The following is a 23,523-nucleotide window of genomic DNA, read 5'->3' as shown; positions in this document are numbered from 1 at the left end:
ACTTCGAGAAGAATTAAACGCCCCCTCATTTCTTCTCTTATCTCCAAGCAAGCTCGACTTAACGTTTTTTAAGAGCGTCTTATTTCTGTTTTATTCTACCAGTATTTTTTTAATCATTTCAGAGACTAAATGTGGGGGAAACCTTACATCACTGACTGGGGCCATCACTTCGCCAAATCATCCCGACCCATACCCCAAAGGGATCGAGTGCGTGTGGCATATTCGATGCCCTAAGAATCGCCGTCTGCTCATGCTCATACCTAACATATCAATACCGCTGACCACAGATTGCTCTGATCACCTGGTTATGCGTGAGAATGCCAGCCCTTTTTCTAAGACCACATACTACAAGTGCGAAACTTACATGAATCCAGTCACCTTTATCTCTAGAAGTAAGGACCTATATGTCAAGTTTAGTTCGAAAAGCAGCAATGAAATGGCGGATGGATTTAAAATGTTCTACGTCACCTTTGAAGGTAAGCTGTTGAAAACTAAGCGATAATAATTAATGCCTCGGCCACAGGAAAAAAATTAATGTGACCAATATATTTACTTGGACGTCAATAGAGAGAGGTTGGAAACTACCAGCAACTCACTATCATTCGATTGATATTTTTCTTCCTTTTTGACCTGCAACTGCCTACAAATAATGGTCTGCTCATGTGCATTGTCGTCCAACCGTGTTTGGCCCAAATAATATTCTGCTCATGCGTAGATGAAACCACCCTTTTCTCCTTTTTGCGATTGCTCTTGCTAGAAAATGGCAAAATGGCAGATATCCACTAAAAAACAAACTCGAATTATAAACCAATTAGAGAGACACGAATGATAAAACAATTATTGAACTCGGTTTTCGCAAAATATCGTTATTTTTCAGATCCGCTCGCCACTGACAAATCACGATATTTTGCTCAACCTCGTCCAGTAATAGTTGAATTATGCTACAAATTTTTAAAAGTGACGTGTCGTGCAGATGAAAAATTAAGTATTTAACATAATCGTTTTTAGCCTAAAATCAGGGGACGCTTGTCACAAAAAACTAGGACAGGCTAAGAACAAGGGCAAAAAAGAGTTTGCACATAAGAAAATTTGCTTAGAGCGATTTTCGTATGACCTTGAAATGAAAACGCGGGAACAAAACAGAAACAACAAACCAACAGAAATAGAGCGATTTGACTGGTTTATCGAACGGCCACAAACGCGCCTGCGTGGCTTTTGGTTGGTTAAGTGAACGCTCGGGTGAAAAAACTTTATGCCCGAGAACTTTTTAGAGATCAATCGATACTTCGCTTTGGCGTCATACTGCAACACGATTGGCAAATCGAACAATGCCCTCTCCAAATTCGGGTTTTCTTTGGCGGGAAAACGAAGAGTCCATGTTTTGATCTTTTCTACCATTGGCTAATAAAACAAAATAAAGAATACTTACCGAATCCATTTTTTAAGGTCATAGGAAAATTGCTCTATCGTGTAAACAGAAACCGGAAAGTGCAGTCAGCAAGAAATTGCGTCGGTCCCTGATTTCGCCTTCGAGTTTTTAAACTGTTGCAAACTGAAGGGTATCAAAACTTGGACCTGTCTTTTCACAGAGCTACTCTTCAAGGCTTTCCACGACCGGCAAAACAATAATTTGCATATTAGTAATGTTAATTTGAATATTAGCAATGTTTTAATTTGCATATTACTAATGTTTGTAAGAAAGCTAGCCAGAGAATAGGTGTGATACTGAGGCTGAGGAATCTAATACCAACTGAGGCCAAATTACATCTCTTTAAGGCAGCTATTCTCCCACATTTAACATATGGCCACTTAGTGTGGCATTTTTGTAGAGCCTCGGACACCCATAGATTGGAGAGAGTACAGGAGCGTGGACTGCGCGCTGTATTTAAAGATAAGCAGTGTAGAGAGCAACAGCTGTTAGTGAAAGCAAAGCTACCATCGTTGTACAATAGGAGACTACAGGACATATGTATTCTAATGTATGAGGTTAAACATAATTTGTGTCCGCGGACTATTTGTGACACGTTTCTGACCGACAACCACACTTACAATTTACGGCAGAAAGATTTTTATCAACCTAGTTTTAACACAGTTACGCACGGAAAACACTCAATTCAATACCTAGGTCCAAGACTTTGGAGTAAGATACCAAGCAAGGACAGATCAGCTGCCTGTCTTACATTCCTACGCAAAAATTATGCATGTCGAGTAATTTCATGTTAGATTTAATAAATGGTTAGTCTAAGGGGAGATTAACCACAAGAAATCTTCTTGTGTTACTTCAACCAAAAGAGAAATACGAAACAAAAAACATCCTTTGCCTTTTGGGTCGCGATGACATTGCACTTTATCTTTCTCCTTTCTCACTACAGAGGTAACTAAATAATTGCTCTCTTTTTTGACAGAAAAGTATCGCGAGTTAGTCGCCTCGATTGTTGAGAATGGTACCTTATATGGAAACAGCAGTCTTCAGAGAATTCTCAAGGTAATAGGCCCTTTGCAGAACTTGGTCACGTGCTTGGATACCACTCATCAACGGCTCGCTGGATGGCGCTGGAAGCATTCATTTCGATCACAAAGCTTTGAGTGCGATCGAGCTAAGCATTCCTAGTTTAATTATGCTGTTAAAAAATTAACCGAAACGACTTCTAGTCCAGTCGTCTTAAAAAAAAAACATTTGTATTAACAGTGGAAGGCTTTGCACTATCACGCCCAAAGCGTTCTACACCAAATACACATTTAGACGGCTTGCCATCCAGGGAGCCGTTGCTAAGTGGTATCCAAACACGTGACCAAGGTCCGCAAGGACTATTTCAACGACAATCTTACTCCCCGTGCAAAAGGACGCAACATGGTTGGCCAGCAACTCCCAACATTGCTAGATGTTACATGTTGCGTCCGTTTGCACACCCTGTTGCATATTAACCCTCATGTCTATAGCGCAATTTCTGGAAATGCTGGCTGACGATTCACGGTTGAGAATATATTGCTAGAATATTCAATGATTAAATCTGGTTTTGTCGGAGAATGACACTTACTAAACAAAGTACCTTAAAGCCCGACTGATTTATTTTCTGAAGCTTTCCATAAACAGAATTGCAGGAAGCAAACGATCCTAAATTTTGGATGGACAACATGTTAAGCGTTTATTTATTGTCTTGGTTTTCTAACGGAAACATGTCTCCTTAACTTTTTTCCTTTTTTTTTTTCCTTTTAAAGGATGAAAATCTTGTCACTCAGATTCTTGCTACAATGGCTGAACCACGCAGTTTCTTCTCAAATAAACGTCAAAGCTTGACCTTTGAAAAGAACTTTCCAGAATTCTACGCCTTCGCCGAAGAAAAAGTCAGAAAATTCCTGTATATCGGTCCTCCAACACGGCGGTGAGCGAGTACGTTTGGAATAAAACAGATATAAGAGCAGATTTTTAAAAGAAAAGCAACGTTAAGATAGAATGATATGTAGCCCTATGGAACTTTGTAAATGTAAGTTAAAGTACTTGCTAGATGTGGTCTGGTAACACACCAGGGAGCTAAGGCAACCACGACCGAACAACAAAAACACGTCCGAGTAAAAAGAAATCGCACAGTTGAAAAACACTCTCCAGTTTGTGGAATTTTTACTACGGACGTGGGGTGGTGGTAAAGATATCGAAGAGGTCATCAGCTTGGAGTGTCTGGGCGTCAGTACATAGTAGAAACAGTACTCGCGGGATCTTTGAAGTTTTACACTTGCTGTTAACATGTTGATGTAAAGCACAATACGACAGCAAAATTTACAAACAAAAAAATATACATATACATATATACGTTTCGTTACTTCTAGACAAAATAGTTAAAAATAGTTAAGAATGTTGTTTATAATATGTAAGATATTGAAAATTTTGTTTAGTTATGAGTTGTTACTCTGACCAACTGAAAAAAGGGCGTTTTCGGTTTAAAGTATACAGAAAGATTGCTTGGTACCGCATAGCTACGTTATATAATTATCTCAAACATATGCCTTGATTCCTCCGTTTCTTGAATGCTATCGGATAAGAACGGCAACAGCAATGAGAATGTCAAAAAAAAAAAAACGTTTAGATTAGCAAGACAGCAACTTTGCACGTGCATCACACTTTTTTTGTAGACTTCTCTGCCGTTGCTGCACGACTTCACGTTTCACGGAGGACTTCAACTAGTCACGACGAAATTTTCTTTCTCTTCCTAAACTTGGATATGGTTCGTAGGAAGTCAATTCCAGGAGAGTTCGCCTACATCTAACCAAGTGAGTTGGAAAAATCGCAAGAATATTAAAAGAACGCGAATTCACTTCACTTTTACGCGATGCTGTCGCTGTAGTCGTCATCCTTGAATCCTATGGTCCCTAATGCTTTCCCAGAAGGTGGTGGTGGGGTGGGGACATGTGGAACGGCGGGGATGGTCGTCGTCCCTTTTCGAAGCATAAATAACGGATTCTGGTATCACTTTGGGTTTTTAAGACAGAATGCCCATACATTTCCACATACAGGCCTCGCAAGGGATGTGCGCGGCGCGCAGAAATAACGTAAGTTGGAGAAGAAAAGGAAAGCATGCAATGACGATGTCTATATCGCAGTTAAGATGCCTGTAGCTCTTAATTGGCTTTGTTCTAAAATGGTATTCTTAGAGGTCGATCAAATAAAACTTGGGCCAGCCTTTCCAGGGTATAATTCAAATTTTCCGGCGATCATTCCGCCCGAGCGATGATTGGTACATTGTACTGTGACTACTGTCTGGGTGGGTTGTGATTGGCCAGAGCAAGTACAATAGTTTGGTTTACGACACTCGACCCATAATCTCTCTAAGTGATACTAATGAAGATAGCAATGATGATGATCATGGAAGTGACGATATCATTGAAGATAGTAAAAAGGATAGTAGCAATAGTTTTAATTATTGCAGTCATGATTACAGCGTAGTCACTTACGCTTAAGGATAACTACCTTTTTAGCGTTCTTGTATAGGTCTTAGTATCCACCATATAAGAGTGCGCGCTAAACGTTCGATAGTAAATATAAATAAATTGCAACAAAGTTGTGATCTTCTGATTCCTTTTTTATAGCTCAGCTTTGGTGAGCATCTGATCTAGACTACGAGTAGTCCCCCATTTTTCCTCAGGGATAGTAGAGCGAACGAAACGCGAGCGCGCCTGAAAATCACCCCGCGCGAGAAAAGGCGACACACGTATCGCCTTTTTCGCGTGAGGTGATTTTCAAGCGCGCTCGCGTTTCGCTCGCTCTACTATCCCTGAGGAAAAATGGGGGACTACTCGTAATCTACATCTGATCAAACAGGATGCATATCCAAGGAATGCTGGCCGAATACTTAGCAACGAGGGTGTAAAGCTACATGCAAATGAACGCGACAACTCCTAACATCGTTAGCGTGGCTAAAAATTTGATCGGTTTCAAACTTTGCGCAACAACTGCCAATAACACACTGACAACACGCAACAATATGCAACAGGATGTGCAAACGGACGTAACATGTAACATAGAACAATGTTGCGTCCGTTTGCACGGGGCTTTACCCCGTTAATACCGGCACTGATGGGAAAAAAACGTCATATGGCCTAGTTTAATTCCATTGTTTGGATCTGTTGAGAAGGAGCGATTATTGCTCTCTAACTCACTGGCAGGAATTGCGAGTCAAAGAATTTTTTTTAATAAAATTGCTGGTGGCTGGTCAAGTGATGCAGGTAACAACAGTTCCCTAAATGAGATTTGAAGACCTCTTGGTTATGATTAGCCTTAAACTATTACTCATTGGACACCTTGAAAAAGCTTTTTACATTTCTGGACTACCCTCCGCCCGCCTGAATATACAAAACCGCGAGTGAGGTCATTACAGGGAATACATCAAGGCCTCGGTCTGAGAATGCCCTGTAATGACCGAACAGACGAGATTAATAAGTTATTTTTTATATGGCCCTTTCATTATGGACCTGAGCCTGTGATCAACTAGAACCAACAACTGATCAGCGGAAAACTTAAACAAGTCAACCGCAATGAGCTGAACAATTGAGCTCGCGATACAGTGAGGTGACACTGGTCCGCGGATACCCTTTTTGACAGCTGTCAATTGACCATAACATGGATGTCCACTATCAAGTTTAACACAGATTGTGTATGCCTTGGACACCTAGCTAGTAATGCCCGGTCATTACAAGAAAATGATGCTCAGTCTTGACAAGAAAACAGCCAATCAGGGCGCGCGTACTTTTGTAGCCATATAATAAATAATTTGAAAACTCTGTAAAGGAACCGGGCCTCCAAGATATCGACAAAACAAGAAGATGCAAGCATGAACAGACAAATGAACGTGATAGGCCACGGGAAACACCGCTGTTGACATACAAAAACGACCGTTATAACTGTGACAATAGACGGATCAAAACGCACTAAACACATTTAGAGTCTTCATAGCAAATAACATCATGGCTTAACTGACAGACGACCAATAGCATCGCGACTTAATGACCAATCAGGTCAATAAGCAGTGTTTAATACCGTCTACTGACGTAAAACACCTCACTTTGACTCTGGAGAAGACTACCGCAGAAACAACGTAAGTCACGTGTCATATTTCACCTACCTATACCACTCATCTCCTAACGAACACCAGCAGTAAGAGGTCGAGACGTCGCAATCAATAACAAAGTGACCAAACGTGCGGCACAAGACTAAAAGACCGTATCAAAGGCTAAAAAGTAGGACCATCAAATCAGAATATTACACTACAACGCGTACATGAAAATTTTATTAGTCTCATTGACTTCTTCTAACAACAATCAATAACAAACGCTGAAGCTTACAGACATCAAATATCTATAAACACTAAAATAATTAGCCCTTTAAAGTTAATATCAGCATGTATATTCTCTTCACTCTTCCCAGTCCTTTCTCGTGACACCACGATGGAGAATTTGTTTGAAAATCAAGGCATTTTATCCCAATAACTGCAATTATTTCCATGACCATTGGGTCAATTAGTAGAGATGTCATGAGCGGAGTAAATAAATGCTAATCACAATTAGGGCTTAATGATTTTTGGTATAAGACACACAAATGAAATATTTAAAATTTGTTTGCTAGAACGAAAAGTCTCTTGAAAAAAATAAAATACCTAAACCCACGATTCCCATTAAGCTTGAATTTTTTTTACGTTCGTTTATTAATAAAAATACAGGAATTTGAATGAGATCTGGCAGGGATGTTAAAGAAACCACAACTTCTGTGAAAAACGAAAACCAAAAATACATAGTGACTGTCAAGGATACTTAATTTCGCGTTGGTTCGCACTTGTCGTTCTCTACAATTACGAAAAACTTTGGCGAATTAAAGCAAACCAGAAAACGTCTCACCTTCGGCAACACGTTAACCCAAGACTATAGCCATCTGCGTTGTTTAACATGGTAATGTGTTTTCCGCAATTAACGACTGTGGCACATTTAGTGGCTTGACGCTTTGACGACACCAATGGCACGTATTCCCGCCCTAGGTATAATGTTTTTCTTTTTTTTTTTTGCATTTGTAAGTTGAGACGAGCTAGTTAGGTTTACTTATGTGATAAAATACCTATGTAACTAATGTATCAATGTCGCCCTGAATATGGTTTGAGGGTTGGTGGCATGGTGGTATAAGCAACAAATATAGGAAAACTTTTGTTGTGATCTTCCCTTTCGAAACCTAGTTTAAAAGAACTTAAATGTGCTCTTGACTAATCAATCGATGCAAGTGTAAAACGGGTAGTTTGCAACTGAAATCTTTATTACACTTTTCTCAAGTTTCCTATTTCAGGCCTCAACGCCTATATTGCCAGAAGTGAACATTTGCAGAATATTTACCAATAAAAGCACCAGGGTAGTTTGTGGACGGAAGAAAAATAAACTAGGATTCGACATAAAATGAATTGGAGATGAAGGCAGTTATCCGATGTGATGAAAGAAGACGATTGAACAATTAAATATAGACTGATATAATCAATTCTACCGCTATTATTAAATCCAAGTCACTTTATCTCTGTACATTTCAAATCACAAAAACTTAAAGATAAAAATGCTTTAGCTTTCTGCGAAAAAATAGAAGTCGAATGAGAGAATGTATATCAATTTCTAGCATTTTGACAGTGCCTCGCAACCACCGCAACCATAGCAACAACGGCAACTCCCACGACCATTGCCGACGCAATAACGACAATCACGACCGAAGACACGACGACTGCGTTATCGGAGGTATCCAACTGAACGACCTTCTCGCACTTCGTGTTGTTGCCAGTGGTCGCCACCGCCGTGATATTATGGGCTGCCAGTGTTTTGTTCGTCGGTTTCTCGGTGCCAAGTTCGTCGTCGTCAATGTAGTCAGTGATTTCACCGATTCCAGGCTCGCTGGGGGCACGAAATCCTCCAATCTCCGACTTGCTATCTGCGTCTTCTGCTGACTTATCTTTGCCCTTTGACTTTTCATCGTGAGAGTGGGGTTTCTTTGACTTTGGTAGATGTAGAGTGATCGTGTTACCCTCCATATGCGACGAAACTGAATCCGATTCCTCAGTCTCAGTTCCCACAACTAGATAACGCCGACCGTCGATGGTAATATTGCCAATGAATTTGTGGACATTCGCCTTCTTCTTTCCTTTCGACGGTTTCTCTTTAGCGACAATATGTTCCCTTCCTTCTCCGGTCTCGTGGGACTTGGACAAAATCTTCTGATCGCCCAACTTACCGAAAACCGAAATTCCGTCTGGTAATCCCGTCAGACCCACGCCCATTCCTGAGCCTACATCGTTGCTGGTTAGTGGTTTGCTAGTTGCTATTGGCCCTTGTTGTTGTGAAGATAACTCCTTCACTTGACTGCCCTGTTTATGAGCTTCGTCAATAATGTCAAAAATCTTCGGAATGGTTTCCTCCTGACCGCTACCGCCTGCAGCATAGGCATTCGGCACAGCGGGCTCATCGATTATATCGAGAATTTCAGGCAGTGTGTCCCCTTTGTGAGCGTGTGAGCTGAACATAGCCGGTTTGTGAGCAAGTGTCTCTGGTGATTTCACAGGAGGAAGCATCGAGACCTCCTCTACGTGGCTTGAGGCGAGATGCTTGGTGAAACCGTTATGTCTGATCACGCTTTGTACGTCATTTGGAAGAAGTGACTGCTCCGTGGGCCAGGCGTGTATGGCAGGCATTTTGTCAGTGGGTCGCATGGTGAGTGGGTTGACATACTTAGGGGTTTTCGCAACAATCTGTTCGACTTGCTTCACTGTGTCAGCGATACGATTGGCACCACCTGGTGTCATGGTGGTATGAGCAAGTTGATGCTGAAAGAAGCCTTTCAGAAATCCTGTTGGGCGGAAAGGTTTCGGTCTCTGCGCGGCATAATCAAGTTTCGGTGAGACCCTGGACGCAATCGCTGGAGCAATAGACGCGGGAGGAGGAGCAGTGTTGATGAGCGCAGCAGTGGAAGCCATGATAACCGCCGGCGGTGCCATGCTTGCCGTAGAAGCGGTTGTTGGTGTTGTTTCGGTATTTGCTAAGGTCGCGATTGCCTCCTTATTAGAACCTTCCGTCATGTTATGTTCCCGGAAGTTGATGATAATATCTTCAACTTCTGGGTAAGTGTTTGCTTTATCGCTACTAGCCAGTCCTTGATCTCTCATAAACTGGTCAAGCTGGTTCTTCGGGGGACCGCTAGGCTTAGGTTTGGGCGAATCGTAGTAAGAATATGGATAAACATAGTCGTTCATGGTCTGATCAACATCCGTTTTCTCCCGCCATGGTGTCCAGACTCCTCCATGCTGATCAGGGTTTGCGCTTTCATCCGCTTGAGGGTACATTGTGGGTGCAGATTTTCGAGCATAGAATTTTAGCCTGTCTATCATAACTTTTAGGGTGTTAGGCATAAAATCAGCCAAGTTGTGATACTCGCATGGGTCCCATTTGATATTGAAGAGACAAGGCTTTTTCTCAGGGTTGCAAATCGGCGCTTTAGTGTACAGCAAAGGATGTGGATGCCTGACTGTACAGTCTACTGATGCATCTTTAAGCAGACTTGACTTAGGGACCTGATCAAGTTCGTGTAGACTTTCAGGTCTGGGGTACCAGTCGCTATAGAAACTGCGGTTTTGGTGGACAATCATCTTGTAGTCTCCGATTCTTATAGCTGCCTTTTTCTCTTTTAAAGAATCCAAGCCATGCAGAATCTCGTATCTTGGAGACTGGGCATCATTTGAAATTGTATCCCAGACATTAAAACCGTCAATGGCACCCAGGCTCTTAACGTTACCGCCTGCCAGCGTATAGAAGGTTGGGAACCAGTCAGAAGCGTGCAATAAAGCAGTTGATACTCGACCTTAGTGGAGAAAGGAAAAATTCTTAAATAGATCGCAAATGTAGCACTAGATAGATTACTTTGCAAATGATGGCGAGCGTCTTACCGATATTTTCATCATTGTGGTCGTCAGTTATATTTTGGCTATTTGGCCTAACTTGTCCAACGCGACATGAACAAGTCAACGTCAATCGATCGAAATTATCTTAAAGGTTGGAAGACTAGGAACTACACAGTCATGACAAAGGGAAAGACTTGAGATGCCACGGAATCAGTACTGAGAACATAATTGAAGGCGATAGTTTACCTCTCTTCTTGATAAGAGGGCTGTGGACAAAACCCACTCCACGCACTCCTCCCTCCCATAGAGTATTTTTAGCACCTCGCAGCGGAAAATTTGAGCCCGCACTGGAGTCCAATCCCCCAGCGGCTGCGCCGTTGTCAGTGGTAAAAATGATGATGGAGTTGTCATAGAGACCTTTCCTCTTTAGAGTTGTGACTATTTGGCGAACTGACTCATCCAAAGCAGAGACCATACCTGAGATAAATTAAGTAAGGAAATTATTTCAAGGAGTGACTTTTCCTTGTACAAACAGAGGTACTAGTAATCACGTTTTGTAAATTCATTTCCAAGGCTCGCCCCTCATGGAATGCCCAGCGTCAGAGGCACCACATTTTGAAAACTTTACTCAATAATAAAACAACAACAACACTGAACAGTAAGAATTCATAGACCTATTCGGCTAACTCAATGTTGCACCCAATTCAAATCTCCCGGGGATAAGATTCTTTGTGTATTGCATTTGCATTACAATATGGCATTCACATTTAAATGATATGGAAATTCCTGAAACAAAACGTTTTATTCCCAAAGGGTTTGAATTGGGTACAACATTGAGTTAGCCGAATAGGTCTATTTGGAGAAAAGTATTCAAGAATGAGAGGGCAAAGAATGTGAAAAACAAAAGGGGCGAAAACAATTTGCTAAGACCACAGAAAATCCAACAAAATGATTCAAGGTAATAGCGCTCTCGTGTTTTATGCGAATGTTTTATTAATCACACTTGACCAGAACCACAAGAGTCGTCTACGAGGGCAACGAGAACGTTAATTTTACATCCACCTTTCTAGCCTGTATTGCCTCGCTAGATGATTGGCCTAAAATCCCCCGCCATTCAGTTTAAAAATCAATAAGAACAGAACCTACAGAAACAATATAAATTATTACACCGATAAACTAACTTAAAAGTATGACTCGTTTATAATTAGAACCACTTTTTGTTTATTACCTGCATACGTCCGCCTCTTTTCGTCACCGATGTAACTAAGACGGTCGAGGTATTTCTTTGGGACCTGGAGCGGCTCGTTATCATTCCCTACATGCACCGCTTGCTGTGCAAAGTACAGAAACAAAGGTTTGGAATCATCGTGGTCATTAATAACTTTGTCTGCTTCACGAGTGAACAGCTCCGTACCATAAGTACCTGTTTCATTGTACACGACCTGGAAAAAAAAACAGCAGACATTAACTAAGCAACAGTACCATCCAAAAATTCCCGACTGTTTCTACCGAAAAGGAACGAGGGTTCTCGAACTTGTTTTAAACGGTCTCAAGTTTCTCCGCAAAAAATCCACGGTCTCTTGAAGAATTCTACACTGAAACATACTTTTAGGTTATCAGAACCATTAGAACAGAAAAAAAAAAATTCATTTAAATACTTACAGCCAAGTCTCTCCTCAAATCAAGCCCGTAACTTCCGTCATAGGTCACATGACTGAAATAGTCCTGACCGGAAGTCCAGAAGCCGTAGAATGAGTCAAATCCCCTGTAGGTAGGGGTGAATTCTTTAGCAAAAAAACCCAGCTGCCACTGTTGGAACAAAATGACGCAATCAAAACCTTATTATTAAACAAAGCCCATCACAATGTAAAACTAAAAGTTCTCCTTGCACAAAAAAAAAATAGCCGTTTGTCTATAGCCTAGCTACAGGCTTTTAACAATGATCTCAATATATTAACCTGCATTAGTCTCAATTAAAACTTTATTATTAACTGGTTTTACATCATGTGATATTTTTCGTTTTAACCTAGCCGTTACGTGCGCAGAAAATAGAAATTATATCAAGGGGGGAAAGGAGGATCCTTAAAAGAATACCAATTCATCGTTATATAAGGTTGGGAGAACGTGCAAACCTGAGGCAATAATTGCTTGTTTGCAAGTGACGTTACGGAGGCCATGTTGGTGGTCAAGAACAAATTAAAAGCATTTCTCTCCTCTGGGAACTCCATTTTCATTATATTCTCCAAAAAAAGTATTGTAAGGACCACCAACATGGTCTTCTTTTCACGTGGTTGCAAACTAAGAATACTCGTGATTTTTTTTTTCAATAATTCAGGGTGCTGCCCACCAGAAAAGTTTCAACGTACCTTTCCTACAGCGTGGGTGGAATAGCCCATCTGTCGCAAATACTCTGGAAGAAGCTTCTCTTTAAGCGGCAACCCAAAGGGCTGCTTATTATGGATTGTGTCATGCTGAAGCCCTGCAAATCAGCAACAAAAAAATTGTAAAAAGAGATTAATACATAGAAAGGAAAGACAAAGGACATTAATGTTTTCTCTGTGCCATTAGCTCGAATGAGAAAAACAACTAAATTTTGGCGTTCTGGGGTTTAACCATCGACTAAGCCCGATAAAACCATACAATAACCAATTTTGGTTCGACATGCACGTGCTATAATTAAAGCTCAAATTTTCAACAACTTCTATATTAATGTAACACACATTGGCATGGAAGGCAAAAGTTCAAACGTCGCCTCAAATGTACCTTAGTTCTTTTCTTCTTCTTCTTCCTTTTCTTCTACATTTTTTTTTCAGTCCAGAAGTCTACTTGTTTCAAATATCAGATCGAAAAGCTCAAGTAAAGACTCCTTTAATTGCCGGAGAAACTGTGCTCAAGCGAAATCTGCCTTTTCACACTTTAAAGTCCATTGTGCCATTCAAACAAACGTTTGAACAATTACACACACGCGATGCCAAGCTTCTACGATAAAGATGATGATGACTGACGATTTGACTAGACATTTTATTCAGATAAAGACCCTGACCAAGATCTTCAATTTTACACACACCTTCCATGGCTTGAATTGCCTCGCTGTATGATTTGCTGAAAATACCCAGCTCCTTTTTAAATTAATAAGAATAGAACCTAAAACTTAGGTAACATGATAGCAAAGTGACTTCTTTTTTTCTGGAGCGAGTCCATTTCATCTCCATATATGATTTCCCTGTACCTGTTTATAAGATACCGATAAAAGAAACTTCGCTTTCGTACAAGTTATTCCGGAATGAGTTAATTCCGGTCTTCAATCCAAATGAAATTCTTGTTCTCCTTGTATGATATTTCATTCTGTTTCGTTCCGAAATGAAAATTGCAACCGAGCAGTTTGGGGTAAGTGGCGTATGCTTATCGCTTTCAAGGTGATTTGGCACGATAGACAGGCGAACTTAAAAAAGCGTGAGTAGGGCGAATTTGTTGTGTGAAAATAGTACGAAATTGACAGAGAACAAAACTCATTTCTCATTCTAGTATTGTGTGAATAGCCCCTTACTATTAGGATTTGATCTCACTTGGTGCCATTTCGAGTTCTGATTGGTTCCCCCCAAATGATTATCGTAAATCTAAAACTTTTCGGGGTTGGAATCTACAACGACATGACTTCGTGTCTCCTCTCTAAGAGCGACACTTCTCCATTACGCGCCTCCCAGCTACTCAAATAACCTATCCACAATTCTTTTTTAAAAAAAGAAGCAATGTAGATTTGTCAGTATTTTTGCTCTGAACCTTTGGGTTTTGTTTACTAAACTTGACCACAGATTGTGCTACAAATTATACCCAATTACAACTGTTTTTACCAATTAAAACGTTCTACCCTTTCACACAACTCGTCAAATTACACCCCTAGCTGGTCAAAGTGACGGCAACCTTACCCCATCCTCTGTCCTTAAGGTAGCCGTTATAGATTGTGCATATTTAATAATGTATACTTGATAAATATAAACTGGTTACCTAAATTTAGAGCGTATTTTCCTGTCATGAAGGCTGCCCTTGTTGGCGAATCCATGGGAGACACATAATAGTTATTCAAGATAACTCCTGATTCAGCCAGCCCATCCAGGGTGGGAGTGGGGATCTGGGGCGAGCCATGAAAACTTACGTCATCCCATCCCTGAAAAATGAAAAAATCAGTCAAAGAACGAGTTGAAATTACAAATACAGTGAGTCAGTAACGGAGTAAAGCCAACAACATAAAGTCATTTTATAAAACATAAAAAAACTACTTGAAGTGAGGAGATGGTTATCAAGATGGTTAGCAAGGGCCCATAGAGTTGTTGTTGTTGTTGCTGTTCTCCACAAATTACGGTTGACTTTAATGCATGATTTCTACTTTACTAAAACAAAACACGAGAAAATGGTGATTTGCAATGAGAATTATTAATGATTAGATCCAATGAAAAACTTCAGTTGTCTTCTTATGTTCATATTTTTCAAAGCGAGTAAAAAACAGTCACAAATTATTGAGCTGTTCAGAATAGGCATTTGCTGACTTTGTAAAACAAAACTCCTATCGATATAAAATGCTTCGACGTCAGGCAAACAAATGGAAACTCATTTAGGTAATTCCATAAGACGACAGTATTCTTATTGTTTTAAGTATCTTATATAAGTTCACAGGGGAAGCCTGGTTCCTTTTCTAGTTCACTCACCAGATCATCCGCTACTATCATAATGATGTGGGGTTTCTGTGCACGTTGGTATGCCTGTGCATCAGCCCAACAGATTGAACAAAACAAAACAAATATTCCAAGGACCAAAAATCTTGGGACAACCCTAGATGAAGCCATATAATCTAACAAGAAAAGAATTCAAAACATTTAGTTAGAAAACTTGGCTCTATGTTTTGCCATGTTGAAATAGTAACTTTAGCAGCCAAAATTATTTGGTTTTTAAACATCGATTATTTCGCTTTTAAAACTGAGTTCGGTTGACTAGCCATCCTTAACGAGTATTGGGTTCACTGACAATCTCCAAAAAAGCCCTCAAAAACCATATTTTTCTTTTAGGAGACGGAAACATCATTTGCAGTTTCTCGTTTCTTCATTTTGTTCAATTCGAAATTCAGTACCCTTTTGTTGGTTTCAATTAGAAATATTAGACACAAAATTCAAAATAACACGAAACTTAAGAATTTCTTCTTTAGTTACAATCTTCATGCAAGCAACCTCAAAATTGAAATACATCGTACCTACTCTACTGACCTCCTAGCAAGTTAAGACCCCATTTTATACTAAGCGTCTTTAGCGGGTTTCAAACAATATTTCGATGTTAAAGCTGTGTTCCAAAAAAAATTATCCTGCTGGCTACCAGCTCGAGATGAAAGCAGGACCCGCAGTGGAGTGTGATGATAAAATAGTTACCTCTAAAGATTTAGGGGTCAGAACGGGTACCATGACAAAAATATGTGAGCAACGATCAACAGTTTCTTTATTGTGGAAATTGTGTGTGAAAGTCTTGTGGAAGAGTATGAAAATTATCACTACAATTCAGTATCAACGCCTCACTCACACTAGTTACACTGAGCAAGACTTACATAAGACTTAACTCAACGAAAACACGAGTTTGAGGAAACTTAAATCCTCGGTTATGATATTCAGTCTTTTAATTTTCTACCAGATTTTCATTTTACCAAACGAAGTTTACTAAGAAGCGAAAAGGGCATTCCCGTCCCCAAACGCATTTGCCTTATTTTATTTTCTTGTTTTCACTTTTTTCTTTACTTCTTTTAGGGTTTTTTCCCTTATCGTGTTTTAATTTGATTTAAGGGAGATGTAAGTAAATCATTGATCTCAAGTCAGAAAGCAATGTTTGTTTAAACACTCTACAAGCACAGTTTCTTTTAATTTTCATAATCAACGTTTTACGGTTTAGATAAGTCAAGTTAACACTTCCTTCAAGTACATAAGAGAAGTGTTCAAGAACCTAGTTAGAAAATAAAGATGTTTCACTTACTTCTAGCTTTCTTCTTAGCGTACGTTTTATAAGGAAAAAGAAAAGGAAATTTAAATTATCTCGTCAGTCTTAGTTCCTTGTAGTTAAGCTTCTTTTTACGTAACTTTTAGGGTTCAGGATTCCAAATATCCAGCGATTTCGGGTATAAACTATAAAAATGACAAACCATAAATTGCACAATTTAAGAACGTGCTACAGTATGCGAGTCATTTTTTGCCATACTCTAAATTCACCAAGGACCCCCTTCAACAATTCATCCTTCACTTTCGCGTCTGCAAACGCCTTTTCGAGAAATGTGATTCTAAAGTATAGTCCGTGATTGAGATCGCAAAAAGGCAATTTAAACAAAAGATATTGTCGAGACATTTTGGGTATGTTGGTTGTGCCTGCCTTTTTTTATTTCTCTAGTTGAGGGGATTTTCAGCTTTTTCTGTCCCTCTTTCTCTCTTTTTTTTTGTGTCCGCAGCTCTGCTCGAAAAAAGGAAACCAAAATCAGTCAAAAAATGTTTCCTACAAAACAACTTAAAAAGCAAAATAGAAAACACCTTTTTAAAGGAAAAACTTAGAAATTTGTCAACAAAAATTAAACATAACAATTGTTGAGTGACATATCAATTTAGCTAATTTACTGAAGTTGCATGGTCTAATTTCTTTATATCACTGTACATTTTCCGAAAACTATTGTGAATTTTGTTCCGATTTGCTAGACGTATGCCTATTTATTCATTTGTTTTTAACAAGACTTAGGTCAGAGCATTAAGTTCATTTCATAATCTTCTATGAAAAGCTCTCTTCTCACATTTTCAAGGGAAACCTTATTTTTTCAGGAAAAAAGTGTCCATTGAAACTAAAGGTTTGGTTGCAACAAAAAATTCGGAGCTCTTTAGCTGTTTCATATTTCCTAGGCCTGTTGCTCTTACCAGTGAGCTTTTGTTCGAGTCTCTGTGATTTTCAATGACTCGCATTCATCATTTATTTATAAGACATCTTGATTTCGATTTTCACTCACTCATTCCCTTCGATTATGGCTTTTAAATCTCCCTATTTAATTAAAAACTTACCGGCGCCCTGTTTAACTTATCACAACAAAAGAAATAACGTTTGAAATTTTCATCTTATGAGATAAAAACTGGTTAGTAAAATAAATCATTGGAAATACCACAAAATATATATATCTTTACTCCGACAGCTAAAAAATGGTTAAGCCTACTGGGTCAAGCCAATGGAATTATCACTCAAAAATCACAACAGGCTAGATTTTTTTATAACTTACTAAAATATAATCTTCCCTCAAAGTGTTGATAATGAACCTAAGTCTACACTTATAATACTACGACTTTGCGTCAACAAATCATAAACGTTCGTAACCTACCTTGCGAAGTCATTTCAGTTCTTTATCTCTTGGTCCTTGCTACTCTTCTTTGCGTGAAACACACATTATCCATTCTTTATAAAGTCAATAGAAATATCTAGAGACGGCTTAATAACACACCATCTTATAGGGCAAAAAAATCTTTCAACTCTAGCTGCTTTCCAAATAGAACCAAGCGACGACTTCTCGGCTCGTTTACAAATGCCAGCGACTATAATTCCTAATTTGGTTTACGATCAACAGGTCGCACCAGTTAGAGGAAACCTGTTGAATTATTGAAGGCGCGAAAAATACGAGAAATCCATTTGAATTCGCCACTGAAGCGTGGAAACAACGGCTTAAACGAAAACTGGCCTCAGCTTGCTGGCGAGGAAACATGAAAAAAGGAACATGAGAAAAAAGCGCCGTGTACAGTTCGCGTTTGTTTCAAAAACTTTAACCAGATTAGAATTTTAGTGAATAGAAAAGAGGTGCTAGCTGGCTGTTTTATTTTTTCTTTAATAGTTTTAGCACAGATGCTTTGAGTTCAATCATAACGTGGTTAACAGAGGTTGCCTTTCAAATTCGTCAACCTGAAGATAGTTTTAAGTTGGTTATTGGTGGACATAAGGCCCCGGGCACAAGGAAATGAAATGGTTTGGGATAATAGTTAAATTTTGAAAGCACCAGAAACTCACTGATGCATGAACCTATTGATCTCCAACCTCGTTCCCAGGGATTCTTTCGGGCGGCAAAAGAGAGACATCACGGAAACAATTAGCCGGAAAAAAAATGATGACCCATAAGACAACCGCTTTTATTTTGACCACTACTAATAATTGTTTAAAATTGCAATCGCTTGCGGCGCAACACGTTTGCTGACTCTCTTTCGAACAAAAATAATAATAATCATAATAATCATAACTATAACAAAATTGTCAAATCTGATTGGCTATCAACTGCCCTGATTTCAACCTTAATTGGACAGTTTAATAGGACAGTACGCATCATGCCTAAGTAATTGGACAGTACGCGCCATCACGCGCGCGCTTAAATGGCTTTTTTTTACTGCTAGCAAAACAAAATTTCGAATTTCTTGTGTTTTTATTTAAAAAATAGCCTATTATATCACAATTATATTAATTGGTAAAAGAACTTCGTGTCGTCCAATTCGGTCCGTAATCATACTCGTGATTAAACAAATCGGACTCCCGCTACGCGGTCGTCCGATTTTGTTAATCACTCGTATGATTACAGACCGAATTGGACTCCACTCAGTCCTGTTACCATTACTAATAATAATAATAGGCTTTATTTAAAGAGGGTAAAACACTTAACAGCAGTCCTAAGACACTGATGACTCTGTGGCCCTCAAAACAAATTACAAATATAGATTCTAGAACTTAAAACTATAAAATATACTATTTTCAAAGATAATTTAGGATAAAATATAATAGATATTAATTTCTAAAAAGACATTATGACTAAGATAGATAAAAACAACATAAAACGTATATACAATTACAGTCTAAGGAGCATCGCAGCCTTTTGTTCAGCTAGAAAGGATTTAAAAACGTTATGCTTAAAACTTACTAGCGAGCCATTATTTCTTATATTGGCATTCATGCAATTCCAGTCCTTTGTAGCCCTAATAGTGAAAGTATAGTCTGCTACACAGCCGTTTTTAGTGTCGTCACGCAACGCTCCTCCCCACTAACGGCTGCTGAAAACCGAACTACATTCCTTTCCCTTTGTGTTTGTGGTCTAACGAACAAACCAATCATGTACAAGAAATTTGACAATACGTGAGCCACAGGGCGCTAGGCAGCGAGCACGCTTCTCAGTTTTCGACAAATCAATCAATCGTCGCTGAATTTAGACGGGCTCTGTGTTTTCAAGCAACGAAAAGGTTAATTTGCAAAAAAGTTTGTTTTAAGCGGTCAAGAAAGTTCCAAGTGAAAAGAAGGTTTGATAGGCCTAGAAAACTTTTACCAGGACCGGTTGGTTCTTCATTTAACGTGCATATGTGCTGATATGTAGTGCAGAATTTAATGTACCGGATGTGCTCATTGTGTTCTGTGAAGACTAAACTCTCAAGGGTACTGAGTCAAAAAGCAATCTTATAAATTATCGATGAGCGATTTCCCGAAACTATACCTGGCAACTTTATGAGCACATCCATGCTGTGAATCGCAATTTGCTCGACTTTCTTGCTGTTGCTGCTTATCTCCTAAATTTTGAATAGGACTCGACTACGACAACACTGTAGTTAATTGCTTGTTTTCACGCGACGATTTTGATTATTTTGTCATTCACACATGGGGCAACGATAAAAGCAAAGCTGTGATTGGAGGAGTCACAGTACCGCAAAGGTGGCGCGAACACTTTCCAGAAAATGGGAGCTGAATTACAATTGGCTAATCACGGGAAAGGAATGTAGTTCGGTTTTCAGCAGCCGTTAGTGGGGAGGAGCGTTGCGTGACGACACTAAAAACGGCTGTGTAGCAGACTAGTGAAAGTACGACCTCCTTCTGTTTTTCGTTTATACTCGGGGCACACCAGAATTATGTTTGAATTCCTAGTGGCTCGATTATGACTTTCTGAATTTCTGACTAATAAACTATTCAAATAAACAGGCGCAATATAATTGTGGACCCGCTTATACACTAGTGCGCATCTCTTTATTAGAGATTGTTTAGTAAAAGGGAGCCAGTTTAGATTATTGAATAATACGACCGATGGTTTAAGTCTTTCAGCATCAAGTATAATGCGTGCCGCTCTTTTTTAAAGTTTTAAAATACTTTGAAGATGTTCGACACTGCAGCCGTCCCATATCATGCTCCCATACAGGAGGGTGGGCTTTATAACACCATTGTAATAGGTTTCCCTTTGATGTTGTTTAAGAAACGGGCTAATACACTTCAACAGTCCCATGCGTTTGGAAAGTTTCTTACATAATTCATCAATGTGTGATTCGTAGTTCACTTGACTATCTATAACTACTCCTAAAATCTTATGAGAAGAGACTTGTTCAATAACAGTCATCAATCTTGACATCTAAGCGTAGGGGTGTGTCGTCATCCAGCTTAGCAGGAATGCGCTTTCCGTGCACTTAAAGGAACTTCGTTTTTTTCTTGTTGATGAACATTTTCTTGCAAGACGCCCATCTCTGAACCGCATCAAGATCGGAATTTAAACGTTGGGTCATCGACCATAGATCCGAGAAATGCGCACTTGCGGTTATTGTAGTGTCGTCAGCGTAAATGTCCATAGTTGAATTTGTTAGATGTAATGGAATGTCATTCACAAATAACAAAAACAGTGCGGGACCTAAGACACTTACATGCGGTACCCCTTGCTTGATAAGTAGAGAGTCTGATCTTTGACCGTCAATACTGACAAACTGTTGGCGACCAGAAAGATATGATTCAAAACATGACAGCGAAGGGTCACTCACTCTATACAGGCGCAGTTTCGTAAGAAGCAATTGATGATCAACAACGTCAAACGCTTTTCTAAAGTCTTCAAAAACCATTCCAAAAAGCTTGTCTTCATCTAGATTGAAGAGGATTTGGTCAGTTAAACTGATCACAGCGGACTCGGTGGAGTGCCCTGCGTGAAAAGCTGGTTGCAATTCATACAGTAAGCCAGTTTTCACAAGGTAATCCATAAAGGAGGCCGCAACATGCTTTTCACAGACTTTAGACAATATGGAGAGCACGGAGATCGGTCTAAAATTGTCCCGACAGTCTTGGGCGCCATCTTTCAAGAGAGGTGTGACGCGCCATTTTCCATTTAGTTGGAAAACAGCCACTCTGTATAGACAAATTGATCAACCTCGCCAATGGCTGTACAAAAACGGGTGAGACCAGCTTTAGAACTTTCACACTAATTTCATCCGCTCCAGTAGCCTTTGAAGATGACAAGTTATCAATAAATTTCTGAGTCTCCTGTACTGTTATGAGAGGAATATTGAACTGTGAGACAAAATTATCGACGGTCGAGAAAACAAACTCCTCAAGCTTTTAAGAGTCAAAGGAAACGGGTGAAGTTTGGCTTTGCTTAAGGTGACTCGACCCAGTTTTTTTTAGGGGGTACCATCCTACTTTGAAGCTCTCTGGTATCCCCACCTTTACTTTTATCGTAAGTATAACACATAGAATGGATAACATATAGATCAATCTACAATATAACATAAAATTTTTGGCGATCGGAGTAAATGTCACGTGGTTATAATGCCACGCCCCTTTAAGGTCTGAGTCGAAAATCTGCTGTTGCCGGCATTTTTTCGTGAAAATCTCTCGGCTACACATAGTGCGCATTAGTGCCTTGCGCTGAACAGAGTTTAACCAAAATCGCAAAGACCCAATTCGAGAAATTCAGCGGTTTCCAAATTTAGGTCATAATTTATGCGAAAATGATAAGCAAACTTTACACGGATTATATCTAATAAACTATGAGATTCATCTCTGTATTTTGGGCATCCTTATAACAGATGGGTCCTTGAAAGTCACCAAAACGCTTTAGGGCCTTGTAAATGCGCGCGATTTCGAGCAAAGCAAACATATAGAAATTATAGTTTTCGCTATTTGTTGACGTTTGTCAGCGTTTAAGAGTCAATCTCAAGAAAAAAGCATTTTCTTAAAAATTCGTAGTTTTTTTTCCTTCAAATTTTTTCAGAGCCACAATTGATTAACTAACTACCCGGACTCTGAATTTCATGGTCATTGAAAAACTGTGACATTACCTTCTATAAGCCCAAACTTGAGTAAACATTGAAGATTTTTAGCGTTTTGGCTGAGTTTCTGCTTTGGGAGTTGTCTATTGTTTCTAGTCTGTCATTATACAGCATTCTTGTTCAGCACGCGCGCAATGACCTAAATTTGGAAACCGCTGAATTTCTCGAATTGGGTCTTTGCGATTCTGGTTAAACTCTGTTCAGCGCAAGGCACTAATGCGCACTATGTGTAGCTGAGAGATTTTCACGAAAAAATGACGGCAACAGCAGATTTTCGACTCAGACCTTAAAGGGGCGTGGCATTATAACCACGTGACATTTACTCCGATCGCCAAAAATTTTATGTTATATTGTAGATTGATCTATATGTTATCCATTCTATGTGTTATACTTACGATAAAAGTAAAGGTGGGGATACCAGAGAGCTTCAAAGTAGGATGGTACCTCCCAAAAAAAACTGGGTCGAGTCACCTTAAGTTCTTGAGCAATAAACGCGAATGAACGCAAATTTTAGCTCACCGTTTCAACGTGCAAAGGTTTCTCGAAGGGCCATTACATTCACGAATCAGCGTGTAACAAGGCCTTGAATCGAGGATCATGGTTTCAACTTGGTTTTATCAACAGATAACTACGTTTTCCAATATAACGAAAGGTAAGAGCGTCAGAGCGGAGAAAGGGCCTGGGTAGCAATGGCGTAACACGTGTCCTTGATCCGTCCGCCACATATTCTTTTTTTCCCGGGTGGTAAATGGAAGAACTGTTGAAAAAGATCTTGGAACGGAAAAGAAGCGAGCGTTCCTCTTCAGGGGAGTCGAGCACTTCACCAGAAGCAAAAAAAGCGAGGAGTGATGAAATGAACTCTCCTGAAGAAGTCGAGGAGCACGAGGTTGAAGACGAAATCTTTACGGTTTTGAACATGGCCGAAGGTTTTCATAAAGCTTTGGAGTCGGGCACAACCGGATAAGCTCTTGATAAAAGGTAAAATTTGGCCAGTTGGTAAACCTCTCGAGATACCAGGATAGGTG

The 23,523-nt window shown here is 39.6% G+C and overlaps 2 protein-coding genes across 3 annotated transcripts in view; one reads left to right on the top strand and one right to left on the bottom strand.

The window, feature by feature from the left end:
* The window catches only part of LOC140940379 (zinc metalloproteinase nas-39-like), an 18,753-nt gene extending 13,693 nt beyond the window's left edge, over positions 1-5,060 (top strand). For both annotated transcript variants that reach the window (XM_073389337.1, XM_073389338.1), the window contains 3 exons: positions 123-476; positions 2,406-2,485; positions 3,220-5,060. In XM_073389337.1, the coding sequence (XP_073245438.1) occupies positions 123-476; positions 2,406-2,485; positions 3,220-3,387 (602 nt within the window). In that variant the 3' untranslated portion in view covers positions 3,388-5,060. The remainder of the gene's footprint in view (positions 1-122; positions 477-2,405; positions 2,486-3,219) is intronic.
* Positions 5,061-6,743: 1,683 nt separating this feature from the next.
* LOC140940146 (uncharacterized) lies at positions 6,744-18,358 on the bottom strand. Its single transcript, XM_073389046.1, has 8 exons — positions 17,782-18,358; positions 15,107-15,249; positions 14,409-14,568; positions 12,770-12,882; positions 12,066-12,212; positions 11,632-11,845; positions 10,650-10,880; positions 6,744-10,363 (listed from the first exon to the last, which is right to left on the bottom strand). Exons 1-8 carry the CDS (start codon positions 17,792-17,794, stop codon positions 8,127-8,129), a joined length of 3,258 nt encoding a protein of 1,085 aa, XP_073245147.1. The 5' UTR covers positions 17,795-18,358; the 3' UTR covers positions 6,744-8,126.
* Positions 18,359-23,523: the final 5,165 nt, after the last annotated feature.

This window comes from Porites lutea, chromosome 6 (assembly GCF_958299795.1).
Source record: "Porites lutea chromosome 6, jaPorLute2.1, whole genome shotgun sequence".
Classification (NCBI taxonomy): domain Eukaryota; kingdom Metazoa; phylum Cnidaria; class Anthozoa; order Scleractinia; family Poritidae; genus Porites; species Porites lutea.
Note: the sequence above shows the minus strand (reverse complement) of the source record. Positions and strands in the feature narration are given on the sequence as shown.

What these genes read in the sequence shown, in the direction of transcription:
- LOC140940146 (XM_073389046.1), bottom strand. An exon ending in TGATAGTAGCGGATGATCTG is followed by an intron (nt 14,569 to 15,106) that starts GTGAGTGAACTA and finishes TTCATTTTTCAG; the next exon opens with GGATGGGATGACGTAAGTTT. An exon ending in CCCTCTTATCAAGAAGAGAG is followed by an intron (nt 10,364 to 10,649) that starts GTAAACTATCGC and finishes TTCTCCACTAAG; the next exon opens with GTCGAGTATCAACTGCTTTA.